An 18,147-nucleotide genomic window follows, 5' to 3' on the forward strand; every position below is an offset into this window, starting at 1 on the left:
ATTTGTATGTACAAATAAAGAAAGTTTTATTCAGTACATAATAATTTTTTTTTCGGTATCAAGTTGTCTTCTCTCCAATCCACAAATATTTTTCACTAGCCATACTATTTTTAGAATATTTCAATAAGAAAATAATCATTTATCAAATATTCCTTATGACCTCTTAACAAGCTTCTCATACCCCCTAGGGTTAAATGTATCCCATGTTGATAATCTCTAATGTAGGATTAAAGTACAAGAAGGAAAGAAGCATGTTAATTGAAGCAGTTACAGTTTCTTACATACATCAAGGGGCTAGCTTCTTATTTGGTTATTATTAATAAATCATTAGTTGCTATTAATCAATAATCAAATAAATAATAACCAAATTTGATTATTATTAATTTATTTCACCAAGAGCCAATGACTATTAAGTAGCTGTAAGCTAGGTATAGTTTAAGATATGTCAGACAAGGTCAGTAGTGGAGAGGTCAGCTTTTACGTGCGAAGCTGTGAGAAGGGGCCCAGGGGATCCTTCAGCATGGCCTCTGTACATAGGGTAAAGTTCAAGAAGCATGTTGGCAAGTCCCTTTAATTCTTAGGCTGAAGAGGGGGTGGAAGGTGTCCCTGGAGCTAGAAGATTTTGAGCTGCTATAAGGAAAAAGACAGTTGGGCATTTCCACTAATTATAGCACCCGCATGGTGGTCCTATAGTAGCAAAGAAGGACACCAGACTTATATAAAGAGGGGCAAATCATCCTAGTTTAGACAGTGAAGCTTGAAGCTTCCATGCCATTTGCATTCGCATTGACTGGGTCCCATGGTGCTTCCAACCTAGCCATGGTAGGAAGACACCAATTTCAGAAAAGGAAAAAAAAGAGAAAATTTGTGAGACTTGAAACTAGAAGATGATAGATACAGGCCCAGTAGAGTTGCTTGGGACATTAAGACCTTAAATAACTTTTCCTTGAGATCACAGCTCATGTATTACAGTGGAATTCAATCTTCATCTAGTATGCTGTAGAGTGTTTTGAGTTATAATTGTTTTTTTTTTGTTTGGACTAGATTTATGGGGATCTCCTAATGATGAAGTCCAGTTTACTCTGGACCTATGGATCTTCCTTATCACTCCTCTATGCACAATTACTGTCTCTGTTCTAAAGCCTCAGAAGTATATGACAGATGGGTGAGGGAAAGATATAGGGTGCCAGAGGAAGGACAAAGGAAGAAGGATTGAAAGATAGCCTTTCCCCCTCCCCACCCCCCACCCCCACCCCCATGCCTCAGTAACCCCCTGCAAGTCATGGTGAGAAGGGGCCAACTCTGATATCTGGAGCTATGGATGAGGCTTGGGCAGCAACATTTAAGTGGCTTTAAAGGGTTTGGTTCTGATCCCTTCCAAAGAGAGATTGGTTTGGGGCTTAGTGCATGAAAGGAGACAGAGGGGATTTCTTGAGAATTCTCACTCATTCAGCTTTTATTTATGGGCCAGCTCCTGATATTGGAGAGGAGGATGGATCCTCTGTTCTCTACCCCATTTCCCTTTCAGACTGGATGACTAGAGGGAGAATGAGTGTTTACTCGGTCCCCCATATCAACATTATTATTAATTATCAGTCATATTTGCTTAGAACTGCCATGCAAACAAAAATCAAATTTGTTCATAGACATAATAAGCATTTCAGAGCTGCTCTCAGCCTTGTATCATTAAAAATTGTTTTTTGATTTATTTTTTATTGTGAATCTAAGTCATCAACAAGCATAAATATTTAAGTATACAAAGAATAAAAAAGAGAATTTGATGTTAAACCATGTATTTTTATTATATATAGTTTGAACTTTAAATTTGCATATGTTAAATTTAACAAGGTAGTAACAAAATTGTTTTATTTATGTTCCCTTCTGGACTTCTTTTTATTTTCTTTTGCATATTTTAAAAATGTTTTCTTGATTTTTAAAAAAAAAATTTCTATAGCTGCCTACTAACTCACTCAACTCACTCTCCTATTTCCACTTTAAAATAGAAGCCTTCCCAATTTCAGTGATCTTGTGATAGTTATCTGCACCCACAGAGAGGACTGTGGGGAATGAGTTATGGATCACATCATAGTATTTTCATTTTTTTTGTTGTTGTTTGCTTGCATTTTGCTTTCTCATTTTTTTTCTTTTTGTTCTGACTTTTCTTGTGTAGCATGATAATTGTAGAAATATGTGTAAAAGAATTACACATGTTTAACATATATTGGATTACTTGCCATCTAGAGGAGGGGTTAGGGAGGAAGGGAAGGAGGAAGAAATCTGGAAATTTGGAATTTTTGTAAGGATGAGTGTTGAAAACTTATGAATATGTTTTGAAAATAAAAAGCTTTAAAAATAGAAGCCTTCTTATAACAAATAATTTTACTCAAGCAAAATAAATCAACATATCATTGACCATGCTTATAAATATTTCACATTTTACTATGCCTTGATTAAGTCATTCATTCCTGCTTAACTTTAACTTCCTCATATGTTTTGTGAAAATCCAGCTCTCACCCTCTTTCCCTTCACTTTCTTGAAGAGATAGAGATTATCCTATGAATGAGGACGTTGTTTGGCACAATGGAGAGAGTATGGGAGTTATTTTTTGTTTGCTTTTAATTTTTTTCAATTAGCACGAAATTATTTTCTCTTCTCATCATCTTCCCATTGGAAAAAAAAAAAGAAAAACAAAACCCTCATAATAAATACATGTTGTCAAGCAAAACAAATGTCCACATTAAGTCCATCCAAAGATATGTCTTGCTCTGCATCTGGAGGCCATCACCTCTCCGTCAGGAGATGGATAACATATTTCAGCACCAGTTTTCTGGAATCATTAGTCAATCATTGCATTGATTAGAATTCTTAAGTCTTTCAGAATTATTTGTCTTTACAATGTCTTTAGTATATAACTTGTTCTCCCTGTTCTATTCTCTTCACTTTGTCTCAGTTCATACAAGCCAGATTTCTCTGAAACCATCCATTCTCTTTCTCATTTTTTGTGGTACTATAACATTTCATTGCATTCACATCATAATTTCTCAGTTGATCCCCCTTAGTGTTCATCTCTTTGCCACTTCAAAAAGAGATACATAAATATTTTTGCTTCTGTAGATCCCTTTTCTTTGTAGAGATATTGGTGGATCAAAGAGTATTCATATTTCCAATTGCTTTCTAGACTGGTTGGACCAATTCATAGTTCCATCAGCAGTAAGAAGACTAAATTTGGAATTAAATCTCTGCTCAGAAGTTTACTAACAATGTGACTCTGGGCCTAATCATTTAATCTCTCTGGGTTTCATGTTCCTTTTGTGTAAAATGAAAGGGTGGACTTTCTCTAAGTTCCGGTCCAGTGATTCTTTGAGGTCCAAGGTTGCTATCAGTACCCTTGTTTGACCAGCATTCCACTAGGCTGGTGGAAGATTCAGAAGAAAACTGCAATGTAAATGAGATCAAAAGGCACGCATAAATCAGTTAGAAAATGACCCATGGCAGGACCATATAAAGATTTAAGTCTAGGACTAGGGTGTTCCAGGAGACCAGAGAAATGAAAGGTAAATGAGATTAAGAAAGTAAAATCCTATTTCAATTCTAATTTCACCTCCATCAGTGGACTGTCTCCAGCTCCTATTTCCAGGTAGAATGGCTACTTATTTCTTATGTGAATTTGGGCAAATCATTGACCCTCCTCACTGGGCATTTATTTTGAAGGAACTGGATGAGATGACCTTTAAAATTTCTTTCAGTCCTAGATTTCAGAGGCAGAGGTAGTTCTGGCATCAGACAAAATGGTGATACTATCCTTTTCCTAGCTCTCCAAGGTGAGAGAGCTTCTTGAGACCATCTGGTTCTTGTCCCATGAGATTATGATTAGAAAGAATGTACCTTGCAGTGGATAGAGCACTGATCCTGAGTCAGGAGGACATTTGTTCAAACCTGAGGAGGACCTCAGATACTTGACACTTAAAGAGAGGTCACTTAGTCCCAAATGCCTCACATAACACACAGAAGAAAGAATGTACCAAACTCAATCTAGAGGGAAAATGGAGATGTGTATCAAATATCCCTAATGATCTCCAAAGGAAAAGCAATCCTTGCTTTTATTGGTATTTTGTGGGATTGTCTTGGCTTGTTCACAGTTTGATTTTTCTAAAAATATATTAACTTTAGCAAGGTAATAATAAAATTGCCCTGTTTTTTTGTACCCCTTTCTGGATTTCTTTTTCTTTTCTTCTGTGTATTTTAAAAAAGGTTTCTTTAGTGTTCTTCTTTGGGGGGATAATTATTCATTCTCCTCTCCCCTAATATTGAGTTGAAGATGATTAAAAAAAAAAACACTCCAATTATTTGTCAAATATCTATGGTAGTGAGGAGACTTGGTAAGAGATGAGCACTAAGTAAAAGTTTTGGGGAGGATAATACAAGTATTTGGAAGATTTCTACTAAAAAGAAGTCATTTTTAGAAGACAGTTATTCACCTCCCTGGGATTAATTTTAGGGTTCATTGAAACATGTAAGAAGTGGGGGAGGAGGAAGGGATAGATCAGTGAAGGGAAAGAGGATCTAGAGTCATAGGAATGCCAAAACATACAAACACACCCAGGGCATAGACAAGAGAGACAAAAAGATAGAGAAACAAAGATTATAACTATCCCTACCAGGTAAGGCTTGGAAGTTAAATGCAGATGTGTTGCTGAAGGGATTGAGTAACCGGAGAAGGGGTTTTGTCTTTTCCCTAGTTGAGTTCAAGTTTTTGGAACAAATGCTCTGGGAATCTCACTGGCAGCTTGTCCCTGTCCCCTTCCTAGTCTCTCTTTGTGCTCCTAATGGAGAAAAGTCTATTTTCCTGTGAGTAGAGAGTAGGCTTGGAGGTGTGGTAAGAGGAAAGGGAGGTGGGTGGCTAGGTCATATGTCAGGATTCCTGGATGGCTGCCCAAATGGGTATAGAATTCATTGTGACCTGGGTAGTCCATTAGTTCAGTGGATGAATGGGAGACCTCTGTGCCAAGGCTATAAGCAAGAGGCAGGATTTTCCTAAAAGGAGATCGAAGAGTAGCTGAGCTTCTGGCTGGTCTGAATTGAGTTTTTCTTCCAGGCTATGTATGATAGCAACCAGTCTGGAAATGGCTCCAGGACAACTTGAGGTGGACGCTTCTGTCCCAGTTGAGCACCGACAGGCTAGTCTGGGCCACTCCCTGGATATGGTCTCCCTCATGCTTGCTGGGGTCTGGTAGAGGGAGCCAGGGGTGGGGTTGGGGGTTGGGACTTTCAGGAAAGCTTTTGTCCCCAGCATCCAGGCAGCCCAGCTTGGAATAAACAGGAGAGATAGGATCACAGCCGAACCAGGAAGGGTGGCAGGGTGCGGCCTAGGAGAAGAATAGCAGGATGTGGCAGAGAGGCCTGGTTCTGGGCACCCACGCCTCAGGGATATTGTTAGGGCACAGATTTCTGCTTGCCCAATGGTTTCCCTGCTCTCTGGGGTTTTTGAGAAGGAAATAAAATTCCCCAAAGAATTAGTTCTTCCATTGATAAAAGTCTTGTCTCTTTCCCACTTTTACCTGGCACTTCTTTCTCTGGATCCCACCCCGAACCCAAGCTTGGGTAGTTTCAGCTTCATTGTTAATTTTACCTATGTAACCTTATCATTTTCTCTTACAATACATTTGTTCTAGAATCAGGGTGTTCTTAACCTGAGGTCCATGACACTTGGTCTTTCTCTGTGTGTACACATCTACATGTATGCATATATAATTATATGTCCATACCATTGGTATTCTTTGTAATTCATTTAACTTTGTGCATTTAAAAGCATTTTTCCCTTAGTGGAGAGATGGATCTGTAAGAAAGGTTTCTTCCCTTTAAACTTCTAGGATTCTTACTCATAATAATCTTAGCACCAAGTTGTATGTAAACACAGTTGCAGTTTAAGGTGTACCTAGCACTTTCACATGTATTATCACATCAACAATCCTGTGAAGTAGGTTGTACAGGTATTATTATTCTCTTTTTACAAGTGAAGATACTGAAGTTCATCAAGGTGAATCAATTTGCTCCAGGCCAAATAGCTCCTGTAATTATATATATTTAAGGAATAGGAATGTTTATGTCTGTGGAGGTGAAGGTTGGGAAAAAATCAGGGTGGGGAATGAAAGCTCATTTTTCTCTTTTCCAGACATTGGTGAGAAAATGAAGTAAGTAGTGAGTGACCTGCTCTGGGCAGAAGTCAGGCTAGGTGTCAAGGTAGAGAAGTATACAATAGGGGAGTTGGAGGAATTCTACCAGCTTGTTCTATAGTATAGATGATGGTAAATAATGGTGAAGAGCCCTTTGAGTGTTTTCCCCTAGTTCCAACTGCTTCATGTTAGACAAGTGATGGAAGGGATTGATCCAATTCCTAGGAATTCCTAGTCTGGAATTCTTCAGGCTTTGGGTACCAATCAGAAACCCAGGATGAAGACAGCCTCACCTGTATTCTCATACAGGTAAATTGGGGCCAAAAAAAAGTAAAACAGGCAGTATAGGTTGATCAGAATGTGCGTCTGGTCTTTTGGAGAGGTAGCAGGTTGTGTCCCCTAGATGTAGAGCAGCCTAAGGAGCTAAATAAACTTCGGGGAGATCCACACAGAAGCTTGAAGGATTGGAGAAGGTGCTTTCAAGGAAAAGGTGTTTTTTTTTGGTTTTTTTTTTTTTTTTTTTTTCTAAGTAGGGATTGGGGTCCATGGGGAAGGGAAGGTTGAAGAGATGAAGTAGATGACGGGACCTTAAGTCTATTCATTGATGTCATACCAAAGATGTTTTCTACCTATCCCTGAGATCAGAATAAAAAGAAGTAGCCTTGATTTACAGCAGGAGGGATTTAGGTCAATCCTAAGTAAAAACTTAGATCTGAAGAAGGAAAACATTGGCATAGATGACTTGAGTGGGGTTTGGGCCATGGGAAGAATAGAACATTCCTTCAAAGGACTTCAAACGGAGGGAGTTTCAACTTCTTGGGAAAGGGTTAGATAAGAGAAGAGAGAGCCCTGAAAACCTGAATTAAACTCCCACCTCTGATTTATTTAGTTATTTATTTTATTTAGTTATATGACAATGTATAAGTCATTTCCTCTGAGATTATCTCCCATTTCCACTGTATGTATCTTTTAAGTACTTAAATTTTTTTTTAATTTATGGGATAAAAAAAGTATTTCCATAACATGGCCTAATACCATGAAACTGCAAGTCTATCATGTACAACTTTTAAATCTGTCATAGGCACTATTCTAGAAGTTGGAGGTTCAAAGACAAAAATGAAACAGTGCTTGCCCTCAAGGACTTTATAGTCTCACAGTGAGATTTCACTGTGAATTCAGTCAACTTCTTTTGGTTGTGTCTGACTCTTCATGACCTCATTTGAGGTTTTCTTGGCCAAGATACTGAACTGGTTTGCCATTTCCTTCTCCAACTCATTTTACAGATGAAGAAACAGGTGAACAGGCAAACAGAGTTAAGTGACTTGCCTGGAGTCATACAGCTAGTAAGTGTCTGAGGCAAAAATTGAACTCACAAAATGTCTTCTGTACTTCTGGCAAGGTACTAACCACTGCACCACCCAAATGCTATAGTGGGGGAGATAATATGTACCTATATAAGTACATATAACATATCTCTCTTAAGATTTCTAGATCTAGAAATCTTTTATCCTAGGGCCATTTTGATATATGATCATATGATCTTTTGTAGCTTGATAAATGTGCCTTCTTCCAGAGCTGAGACTTACTAAACTTTCCTATGCCCCCATTCCCTCTCCTGTAACCCAGGACTCTTTAGTCTTATTTCTTATTAGCTCTTATCTACTCCCCCTGGGTGGAATGTTTTAATTTAGTTAAAAGCAAAGTGCTTCCAGTCTAGTCCTAAGGCTTTGCTAGTGAACAGGGAGGTCCTAGCTGAGTAGACCTGAGCAGCCTCTGAATGCTGGGATATAATAGGAGATCTATGATCTCATTCATTTGGCCATAGGTCTCAGTTCATCCAGGCCTGCCCATCACATGTTATTCTTTTTTTTGTGTCCTTCCCTCTCTTTCCCTCTCAAATTCACCACAGGTAATAATAGATCTTCTCATTCAGAGATTCCTAATATGGGGTCTATGAACTTTAAATAGATATAGAAATAGATATATTGATAGATATAGATAACTCTGTTCCTGGATAACTGGTTACCTTGCTAATCCTGTGTATTTAAAAAAAAATTAAGTTTCTTTAAAAAAATTTTTTTTAACTTTCTAGGTTATACATGTACATTCATTTTGTATATATTTCCATATGAGTCATCTTGGGAGAGAACAATCACAAGAACAAATAAAACAAACAAAAAGGTGAAAATTGTATGCTTTGATTTATATACAGTTTCCAAAATTCTCTGGATTCAGATGGCATTTTCATCCAAAGTTTATTGTAAGTGCTTTGCATCATTGAATTACTGAGAAGAGCCATAATATCATAATTTATTATCACACAATCTTGCTGTTATTGTGTACAGTGTTCTCTGATTCTGCTCACTTCACTCAGTATCAGTTCACGGAAATCTTTCCAGGCTTTTTCTAAAGTCAGTCTACTCATCATTTCTTTTGTTTGTATATTCACTTTTTAAATACACATTTCTTTATGAATCATGCTGGGACATCATTTCTTATAGAACAATAATATTTCATTGCATTCATATGCCATAATTTATTCAGCCATTTCCCAATTGATGAGCATCTATTCAATTTCCAATTCTTTGCTATTTGAGAATTTTACTTTATACATTAAAGACATTATTCTGAGAAGGATTCTATAGGCTAGACTTCACCAGACTGCCAAAGGCATCCATGGCATAAAAAAAAAAAAATAATCCTTGCTTTAGTCCAATGTGTACAAGTTCATATATATATATATATATATATATATATATATATATATATATATATATATATATATATATATATATATATGTATATATATATACACACACACACACACACACAAACACAGATCTTGAGATCATTACTCCAACTCCTTCATTTAACCAATAAAGTTATAAAATTATAATAAAAATAATAGGGAGGGAAGAAATAAGCAAGTATATGGCTTCAACTATGCATCTGGCACGTGTGATCTTCACAACGACTCTATGAGGTAGGTAGGCATTATTATTAATCCCATTTTAGAGATGAGGAAACTGAAAGAAAGGGGTTAACATTTCTATAATGCATTAAGGTTTTCAAGGACCTTTCAGAGTTAACATTTTCTGTCCTTAGGGTTAGCAAATATTTTCCATATATTATCTCATTTGTTCATCACAATATTGCTGGGGGCTATGTGCTGTTATCATCAGTCCTATTTTAAAGATAAGGAAAACTGAGGCTGAAAAAGCTTAAAAGACTTTTCCAGGGTCACACAACTTAGGGTCATAGGCACTACATCACCTAGTTATCTGTAATGTTTATGATACTGCATACTGCCTCAAATACAGGCCAGATATGGAGGGTTGGGGAGAGCACTTAACTCCTAATTGCTCCCAGAAAACTCTTGTTTTTGTTCAGTCGTTCAGTTATGCCTGACTCTCAGTGATCTCTTTTAAGATTTTCTTGGCAAATATACTGAAGTAATTTGCCATTTCCTTCTCTGGCTCCTTTTACAAATGAGGAAACTGAGGCAAACAAGGTAAAGTGGCTTGCCCAGGATCACACAGCTATTAAGTATCAGAGGGCATATTTGAACTCAGGTCCTCCTCACTCCCAGTCCCTATTTACAGTACCACCCAAGATTATAAATCCCAGAAAAGTAGCATTGGTAGGAGGAGGTGTCCTACACCAAGCAATCATGGGTACAATCAAAAACATAGTCAAGCCTATGTTGTTTCAAAGGTCCTGGAGTTAAGGAGACTGTGCTGGGTTCTGGAGTGCCTAGCAGTGTAGAGGAAAGATGAAAAGCAGTTTCTTACTCAGAAGATCTAGATTTGAGCTCCTACTCCTGACCCTTATTTGCTATTTGACCCTAGGCAAGTTGCTTTGCCAATCCCCTATGCTTTACCACTGTTTCCCCATCTCTAAAATGGGAGTAATGAATATCACAGCCCCCAACTCCCAGGATGGTTGTGAGAAAAATGCTGTACAAAGCTCAAAGAGCCAGATCGATGTGAATTATTACTGACTCCCCAGGTCACCCAGAGAACCAGTGGCAGAGCCAAATATGAATGCCAGGCTTTGCTGTTTGCACTGTACCACACCATGAGCCCTTTGAAAGGGCCCTGGGCCAAGGGGACTTGGCTCCTCTCTCACATTGTTCATGCAAGAGAGAGGAAAGACAGTTTCAAAAAGGAAACTCAGGGCCCCAGAACTCCTTCCCCGTGGGGGCTGAGTCCTAGTCTAGGGGGAGGAGAGGATCCAGTCAGATATATAGCCCTCTCCTCCCGGTCATCAGAACCAAGCAGGAGGAGAGACCCAAAGTGCCAACCCCTCCATGTAACCTAGGTTGTTTCACTTGTACTATAGCAGGATTACTTAAACTTTTTCCACAACCCCTTTTCTTCCAAGAAATTTTTACCTGAGCATATAGGTATATAAAATGGGTATACAAATCAAACATTTACTACTAATAAATCAAAACTTCATGATTTCTGCTTTCAGTTACAGGACCCCAAATGGAGTCATGAACCACAATTTAAGAAGCTGGGCATATAGAGGAAAGAGTATCACAAGACAGCTGGATTCATGACTGAGAAGTCCTATATACACTGAGAAAATAAATAGGAATATGAAGTACTAAATGAAAAGGGCCACCTAGCCAACTGTGGTGCACTCATGTCTTTGTTTCAATTTTCTTTCCATTCTCCCTCATTGCCCCTCTCCTAGACCCTCCATTACAACTGACCCTAATTGGAGCTTGGGTAGTGTAGCCTGTAGCGTATCAGATTTTCCTTCTGGGAGCAGCTAGATTGCACAGTGGATAGAGTCTAGTCCTGGAGTCAGGAGGACCTGAATTCAAATTTGACCTCAGGCTTACTTCTTAGCTGTGTGACTCTGGGAATGTCACTTTACCCTAACTGCCTATCCAGAAACAAACCCCCCCCCCTCCCCAAATCAGATTTTCCTTCAATCCAGGGTCCAAATTCTTGTGTTAATGGAACTCAAAGTAAAACCATGTGATGTGAGGAGACTGGCCCTGGAATCAAGAGGACCTAAGTTTTAATTTTGGTATCAGGCATGTACTAACTGTGGGATCAAGTCACTAATCCCTATTACCTCCAAAAACAAAACAAAAAGCCTATATGATATGGTAAAGAAAACCCAGACCAGCTGAGAATTAAGACTTGAGCTTTACACCATCTTGTTGGATGATCTTGGAGTAGACATGTGTGGCTTCTGTAGGCCTCTGTCTACTTATCTATAAAATGAACTAGTTGGACTAAAATTCAGGGCTTCTTAAACTTTTCCCTCTGGTGACCCTTTTGTGCCTGAGGAATTTTTATGTGACTTTGGGTACATATAGACACATAAATCTAACTTTTACTGGCAATAAATCACAATTCCACAATATCCACATTCAGTTAGGAGACTCCACATGGGGTGGCAACACACAGGTTAAGAAGCTGGGGACTAAATGACCTCTAAGATGCTCCTTCTTTATTGTCATATACTTGGTTATCTATAAACATGTCCTTCTCCCTGCTCCCACTATGTCCTCGTCTTTTTGTTTTGTTTTGTTTTTTTTGCTGAAGCAATTGGGGTTAAGTGACTTGCCCAGGGTCCCACAGCTAGAAAGTGTTAAAAGTCTGAGACCAGAGTTTGAACTCAGATCCTCCCGACTTCAGAGCTAGTGTTCCATTCACTGGGCCACCTAGCTGCTCCTCTGCTATGTCTTCTTAAAGGCAGGCTTGTTTCTATGTTTACATAGACATATATGTTTGCATATACATGTCCTCCCTTCCTCCTCTACCCTCTACCTTGCACAGCCCTCCCTCACTTAAATCCAAGTCACTTGCATGTCCTGACATCACCTTCTTGATATCATGGTACTCTTTGAGAATGAAGGACCCACAACATCTAGTATGTAACCTACTGGAGGGCAGGATGTTTCTATCATGGTTTCCTCAGAATATACCACAGGACTTTGCACGGAGCGTTCAATAAATTCTCGTAGGGTCCCTTTCACTCCTAGTGAAGTCCATGAGTCCCCAAGGACTCTTAAGACTGACAGGGGAAGGAGCCCAAGATGGGGAGTGCTTTCCTCAGAACTTCAAAGCAGCCCCATTGACAAACACAACTGAAAATCACGGAATTATACAGCATGATGGAGCCATGAGAAACCATCTCGTTCAATCCCTTTTTCTTCCTGAAGACGAAGGGCGAGGAAATTCTGGGGGCAGTGTCAGGATCGGAACAGAATGCTCTTTCCATTGTGCGATAAACAGCTTCTCCTTAAGAGGGACAGAAACTCATCAGTTTCTCCTGCTCTAAGCACGAGTTCCCAGCGAAAGGCCACGGATGTTAGGGTTGAAGTTGGAAAACAGCCGTGTGTGTGTGTGTGTGTGTGTGTGTGTGTGTGTGTGTGTGTGTGCGCGCGCGCGTGTGTGTGTGTGTGTGTGTGTGTGTGTGTGTGTGTCTGGGACGGGGTTCCCCATCATCTCCTAACTGGATTTGCTGGGTCCCACATGATAGAAGAAAAGGGAAAGAAGCCCCTGGTTGGGAGGAGGTGGTAGGGAGAGCAGGGGACCAGCCCGTAGTTGGGGGGGGGGGGACCCGAGCTGAGGAAAAACAGAGGCTCAGCCCCCAAGAAAGGAGGAAACCCAATCACCCCGAGAGCCAAGTGGTGGGTTTGGAGGAGGGCCGGGACTGGAGATAAAAAGCCCCAGGCTCGGATCAGAAACACACAGGCCCCCATTGTTCTCCTGTCACACTTCCCCTGGCTTTATTGCTTTTGTCCAACACCCTATTGTCTGATTTCCTTTTGTCCCCCATTCAGCGCCCGCTGCCTTTTCATTTCCCAGCCAGCCCGGTTGTTTTCGTTTCCTTTGTCTGAAGTTCCTGAGAGGAAGGTTTTATTTTCAGCGGTTTGATTAATTCACAGCTTGAGCCTGGGGTTTGTTTGTTATGTAATTACTGCCCTGAGCTTCAGGAGAACACCCCTTCCCCGGCCTCCCCCCACCCCCTCTACTCCCCACCCTGCCCCGCCCCCAGCCTCGCCGGCCTCCCCCCTCCCAGAGGGCCTTGGCTAGTTGGCTGGCTCAGGGGGGCGGGGGCTCCCCTCCAGCCGGATGGGCTGAGGCCTCTCTGCTTCCTGGAGTCAATCTGGGCCCCGGGGTGGGGGGAGGAAAAGAAGAATTAGGGGGTAGGGGGCTTCTGGGTTTCATTCACCCGCTGATGCTTCTGGATCCAGAACTCCAAGCACTGACGGAGGGGCACAAGTGCCCATCTCTTCTCTGTGCCCCCCTTGTTCTACCTGAGTGGCGTGGAACTCGTGCTCTCATGTCCTTTCCAGACCTGTCCAGTTAATAATACCTTCTCCCTTTGGCTACACTGGGGTGGAGTATGGGTCGACAGAGTGGTCAGGTCTAGGTCAGTTAGTCAATAAGCATTTATTAAGCACCTACTAGGTGCCACTTCCTGTGATAAGCACTGGGAATACATAGAATGGCAAAGAAAGAAAAGAAAGAAAGAAAAAGAGAAAAAAGGAAAAGATGGTCACTGCTCACCATTGGGGAAAAAAGCAAACAAATATGTATTAACAAACTAGATACAGGACAAATAGGAAATAATCAATAGATAGAAGGCACTAGAATTAAGAGGGATTGGGAAAGGCTTCCTACATACAGTGTGATTTTTAGCTGAAGGAAGCCAGGAAAGCCTGAAGGTGAAGACAGGAGGCAGAGCATTCCAGGCATGGAATAGATAGAAAGGCACAGTCTCTAGAGATGGGAATGCTGATTTGGGGAACAGAAAGGATGGTATCATTAGATAGAAGTATTCTGAGGGGGATGTAGGATATTTAAAAAAAAACTAAAAGGATGTAAGGGGAGCAGGGACTGAAATTATGAAGGGCTTCAAATGCTGAACAGAAATCGAATCTCATCTGTTATTGGAGCCCCCTAACAACTGAGGGAACTATAGAGGAGACACTTAGAGGATAGAATTCTTAGAAGGATATAGGGTATTTAAAACAAAAAAATGTAGAAAGGCATAGTGGGGACTAAAGTTATGAAGGGCTTTTAATGCCAAACAAATCGAATCTCATCTATTACTGGGGCCCCCTAATTAAATCTACTGCGGGAATTGTAGAGGAGACACTTAAAGGACAGAAGGGCATTTGCCTGGCGGGCTGAGAAAGGTGCAGAGTTGTAGCTTTGAACCCAGCCCCAGGGAAAGTATACATAAAGTTACTGTATCTAATCTTTAAATTGTTTCAAAGTTTTTAACTGCACAGTGTTTAAATGTGTTATTTGAGTCATAACTCCCCTCCCCTTTGAGGTAGGTACTCATGAATATTATTTATCCCCATTTTATAGGTGAGAAAACTGAAGTACTCGAGGACATATCTAATAATATTGAGTCGGGATTCTATGAACTAGCCTCCTCTATCAATATTTGCTGTATTTAAAATGAAAACCCATAATTTAAAAAATTGTTAATTCATTGGAAAAAATAAACTCAATACATGTCAAACATCAATAACATTTTAATAAAACAAATATTTTTTTCCAAAACAAACAAAAAAGAATTAGAAGGATGACATTGTTTTACATATTTTTACAATTTTTTAAAAAAATAACTGGCTTAATAGAAGACAGCTGGATATTCTGCTTCTATATTCAGTGTGTTACAATATATTGCTTTGGTTGAAGTATAGGATGAAGATCCAATACCACAAAAGAAAGTATTTTAAGGAGGTGGAACCAAGATGGCAGAGTAAAGGCAGTATTTTAATAGGCAATTAATATCTCAGTATTCTTATAAAAATAGTTTTGACTTGAGGACACTAGAACATACTTTTCCACACCAGAACCCAAACTCTTCATTGTAGAGATGAAGAAACAGGTCTTTGATGACTTGTCCAAGGTCACTTGGAGAAGGTATGATACTTTATAGAGTGCCAGATTTCAAATCCAATTCCTTGTTACTCATCTATGTAACTTTGGACAAGTCATTGAACTTGCTTTTTGCCTCTGTTCTCTATGCCTAATGTGAGCATGGTAGATAAGATAGCCCTTACTACCTTTGAAATTCTTCTTCCTAATTAAGGGGAAATAAATTAAAGGGAGGAGAGAACCATTTCTGAAGTGCCCACTATGTGCCAAGAACTTTGCTAATGATTTACAATTTAAGATTGTTGTTGTTATTGGCAAATTCGCTGTTTTTTCTTCTAAACCAAACCAAAGTGTTGAAGATTGAGTTGATAAGTAGTCATTGGCTATAATTATTCTCAATTTTCATAAACTACTTTATCCAGAAAGAAAAATACTATCTAGTAGGCAAAGTAAATAGAGTATTGGGTCTGAGTCAGAAAGACTTGAGTTCAAATTCAGTCAGACCATTGTGGGATCTTAGATAAATAACTTAATCTCTGTTTCCCTCAGTTTTCTCATATGTAAAATGGGGATAATAATAGTATCTACCTCCCAGAGTTGTGTAAAGATCAAATGAGATAATAGTTGTAAATTTTTAGTGGGTTGCTTGGTACATAGTAGATGCTATATAAATGTTAGCTCTAATATCATTGCTATTATATTACCTTCTAGGATTATTGTGAGGATTAAATGAAATAATATTTATGAAGGACTTTGAACAGTAGCTGGTATATAACAAGTGTTCTGTGTGTGTGTGTGTCTGTCTCTGTCTCTCTCTATTCTTCTCTTTCTCTGTATATGGGTATATGTGTGCTTATTTTAACCTTTCCCTTTCCCCTCTCCAGAAGCCCCTATGTTGAAAGGTTTATATGTAGGCAGCTACCCTTTCTTACCTTTTTGTATAGAATACAGAATTTAGACTTCTGACACTGAATGCCTGTGTGGGTATATTAAAAGTTGGGGAAATTGGTTGTGATATTGGGCTTCTAAAATTAGGCGAGTCTCATTCTGATTTTTTCTTTCCTTTCTTTGGCAGGATGTCCATGAGGAGCCCCATCTCTCCCCAGCTGGCACTCGATGGCATTGGGACCATGGTGAACTGTACTGTCAAGGCAGAAGAAAAGAAGGATATATGCCAGGAGGCTCCATCTGGCCAGCAGGTGCCAGCCCCTGCTGCAGAGCCCTTGACCGGAGACCCAGCCCGCCCACCCCAGGATGGAGCTGATTCAAGTGGGCCACCCCAGGTGACTTGATTACCCTTAGATTGCTCCAGATACAGTTTCCCTTCTTTCTGTCTTTAGAGATTCATGCTCAACTGGAATCACAGGCCAGGGCAATAGTACTCAACCAGTTGGCAAAGTATTTCATTCAGATAGAGAATTGGTGGCAGGATTAGGGTTCATAGCTACAGTGGAGATCCAGCCCCCTCATTTCATACCTCAGAAAACTGAGACCCAGAGAGCTGAGGTAAACTACTCTAGATCCCACAGGAAGTTGCAGAACTGAGATTCGAATCCAGATCCTTTGAAATGTATATCCAGTGCATTTTGCATCACAACCTACTTCCCCTTCCTGGGTTTGTTCTTGGCTCAAAGTTCAGGCCACTTGACTTCATTATACAAAATTAGTAAAAGCTAGACAATAAAATGGTTATAATAGCATTTGTACTTTTTATTTCACAGACTTCCTGTGGGGAAAGAGTTGTAAACTTTAAAGTGCTTATATGAATGTGAACTGTTATTATTGCTTTTTATGCTCACGTCCCTAACAGGGACCTGGCATTTGTTCATTTGGAGCAACTTTGCTATGCCTGGCTCTGTAAAAGAATAAGAAATATAGCTCTTGATTTAGTATGTGCACTGCTTCATGGTGCTCCAGAACTAAAGCTAAAAGGACCTTTATGCTGTCTACTCGTAAATTCCACATTGTACAGGTGAGGGCACAGAGACAAGAAAATACCCAACCCAGCCTCTCTTAGTCTCCATTCTTCCCATTTTATCATGCTGTCCCTGTCTTACATTACAGTCTAGTTAGAGAAAGAAGGCAGGTACATGTAGATATCTAATGAGCTGTGTACTAATGAAACTCTTTTCCCATGTGACTCTTGGAAATCAGTCTTATTATACACCCAAGAGTTAAATAACCATACAAGACAACAATACAGTTTCTTTCTCATGAAATGAGAGGGGTGGACTAGAAGCTCTCTAAGGTTCCTTCCCGCTCTAAAATATTCTATGATTCTATTCAAAAGATGTCACAAGGCTTATAATTAAAGAGCCAGATGATGAAGGGTACAGACAATAATGGCTGTGAGAGATGGGAGGAGGGAGAGATCCTTCTGGGCTGGTGTGGTCAGGGGAGGCTTCATGGAAGAAAGGAGGATTGGAGGAAGGCTCAGATGGCTGGGCTGGACGCCGATAATATCAAGAAGAAGGGGGGCTGTTTCTAAGGGGAGAGGAATGGTGAGAGCCAACATATAGCTCTTAGAAGGGGATGGTGCTTAGACTGGCTTGACTGGATTGAAAGGGAATAGTGGGGAGAGCTGTGGATGCAGCAATAATGTCAGTCCTGTGAAGGTAGGAGAGTCAGAAGCAGTAACCTTCTAACACTAAGGTTTCCTGAATTTCCATGCTACAAATGGTTCTGGAAATAGGACCTGGATTCAAATCTTGCTTCTGATGCTTATTCTCTCACTGCTTTGGACAAATCATGTAAAGTCCCTTCCTTTTTAAAATTGAGCTGGGTGGCCTCTAAGACCCCGCTTCTATCTGTGATTCTTTGTAGAAGATAGAGGATTAGGGATGTGTTATTTGTTGTTGTTGTTGTTGTTGTTTTGGCAAGTTACTTGCCCAGGATATAAAAACCCTCAAGTCTTCCCAGCTCCTAAGTCAGTGTTCTAAACACTGATCCACCTAGTTGTCCCAGTGTTATGGCTTCTTGATAAGCCAGAACCACTGATCAGGTCTTTCTGAGGCTGTGTCCATGTTGTCATCATACCCTTTTGTTAAATACTACAAAAGCATAGCTGAAAACTGAAAACCTTGTTCCCTTCTCTGGCCTTATTT

General features: G+C 39.9%; 1 protein-coding gene across 2 annotated transcripts in view; it reads left to right on the plus strand.

Annotated features, from left to right (window-relative positions):
- Positions 1-18,147, plus strand: part of SOX13 (SRY-box transcription factor 13) — a 73,499-nt gene that overhangs the window by 32,930 nt on the left and 22,422 nt on the right. For both annotated transcript variants that reach the window (XM_074308896.1, XM_074308897.1), the window contains exon 2: positions 16,119-16,326. In XM_074308896.1, the coding sequence (XP_074164997.1) occupies positions 16,120-16,326 (207 nt within the window). In that variant the 5' untranslated portion in view covers position 16,119. The remainder of the gene's footprint in view (positions 1-16,118; positions 16,327-18,147) is intronic.

This window comes from Sminthopsis crassicaudata, chromosome 4 (assembly GCF_048593235.1).
Source record: "Sminthopsis crassicaudata isolate SCR6 chromosome 4, ASM4859323v1, whole genome shotgun sequence".
Classification (NCBI taxonomy): Eukaryota; Metazoa; Chordata; class Mammalia; order Dasyuromorphia; family Dasyuridae; genus Sminthopsis; species Sminthopsis crassicaudata.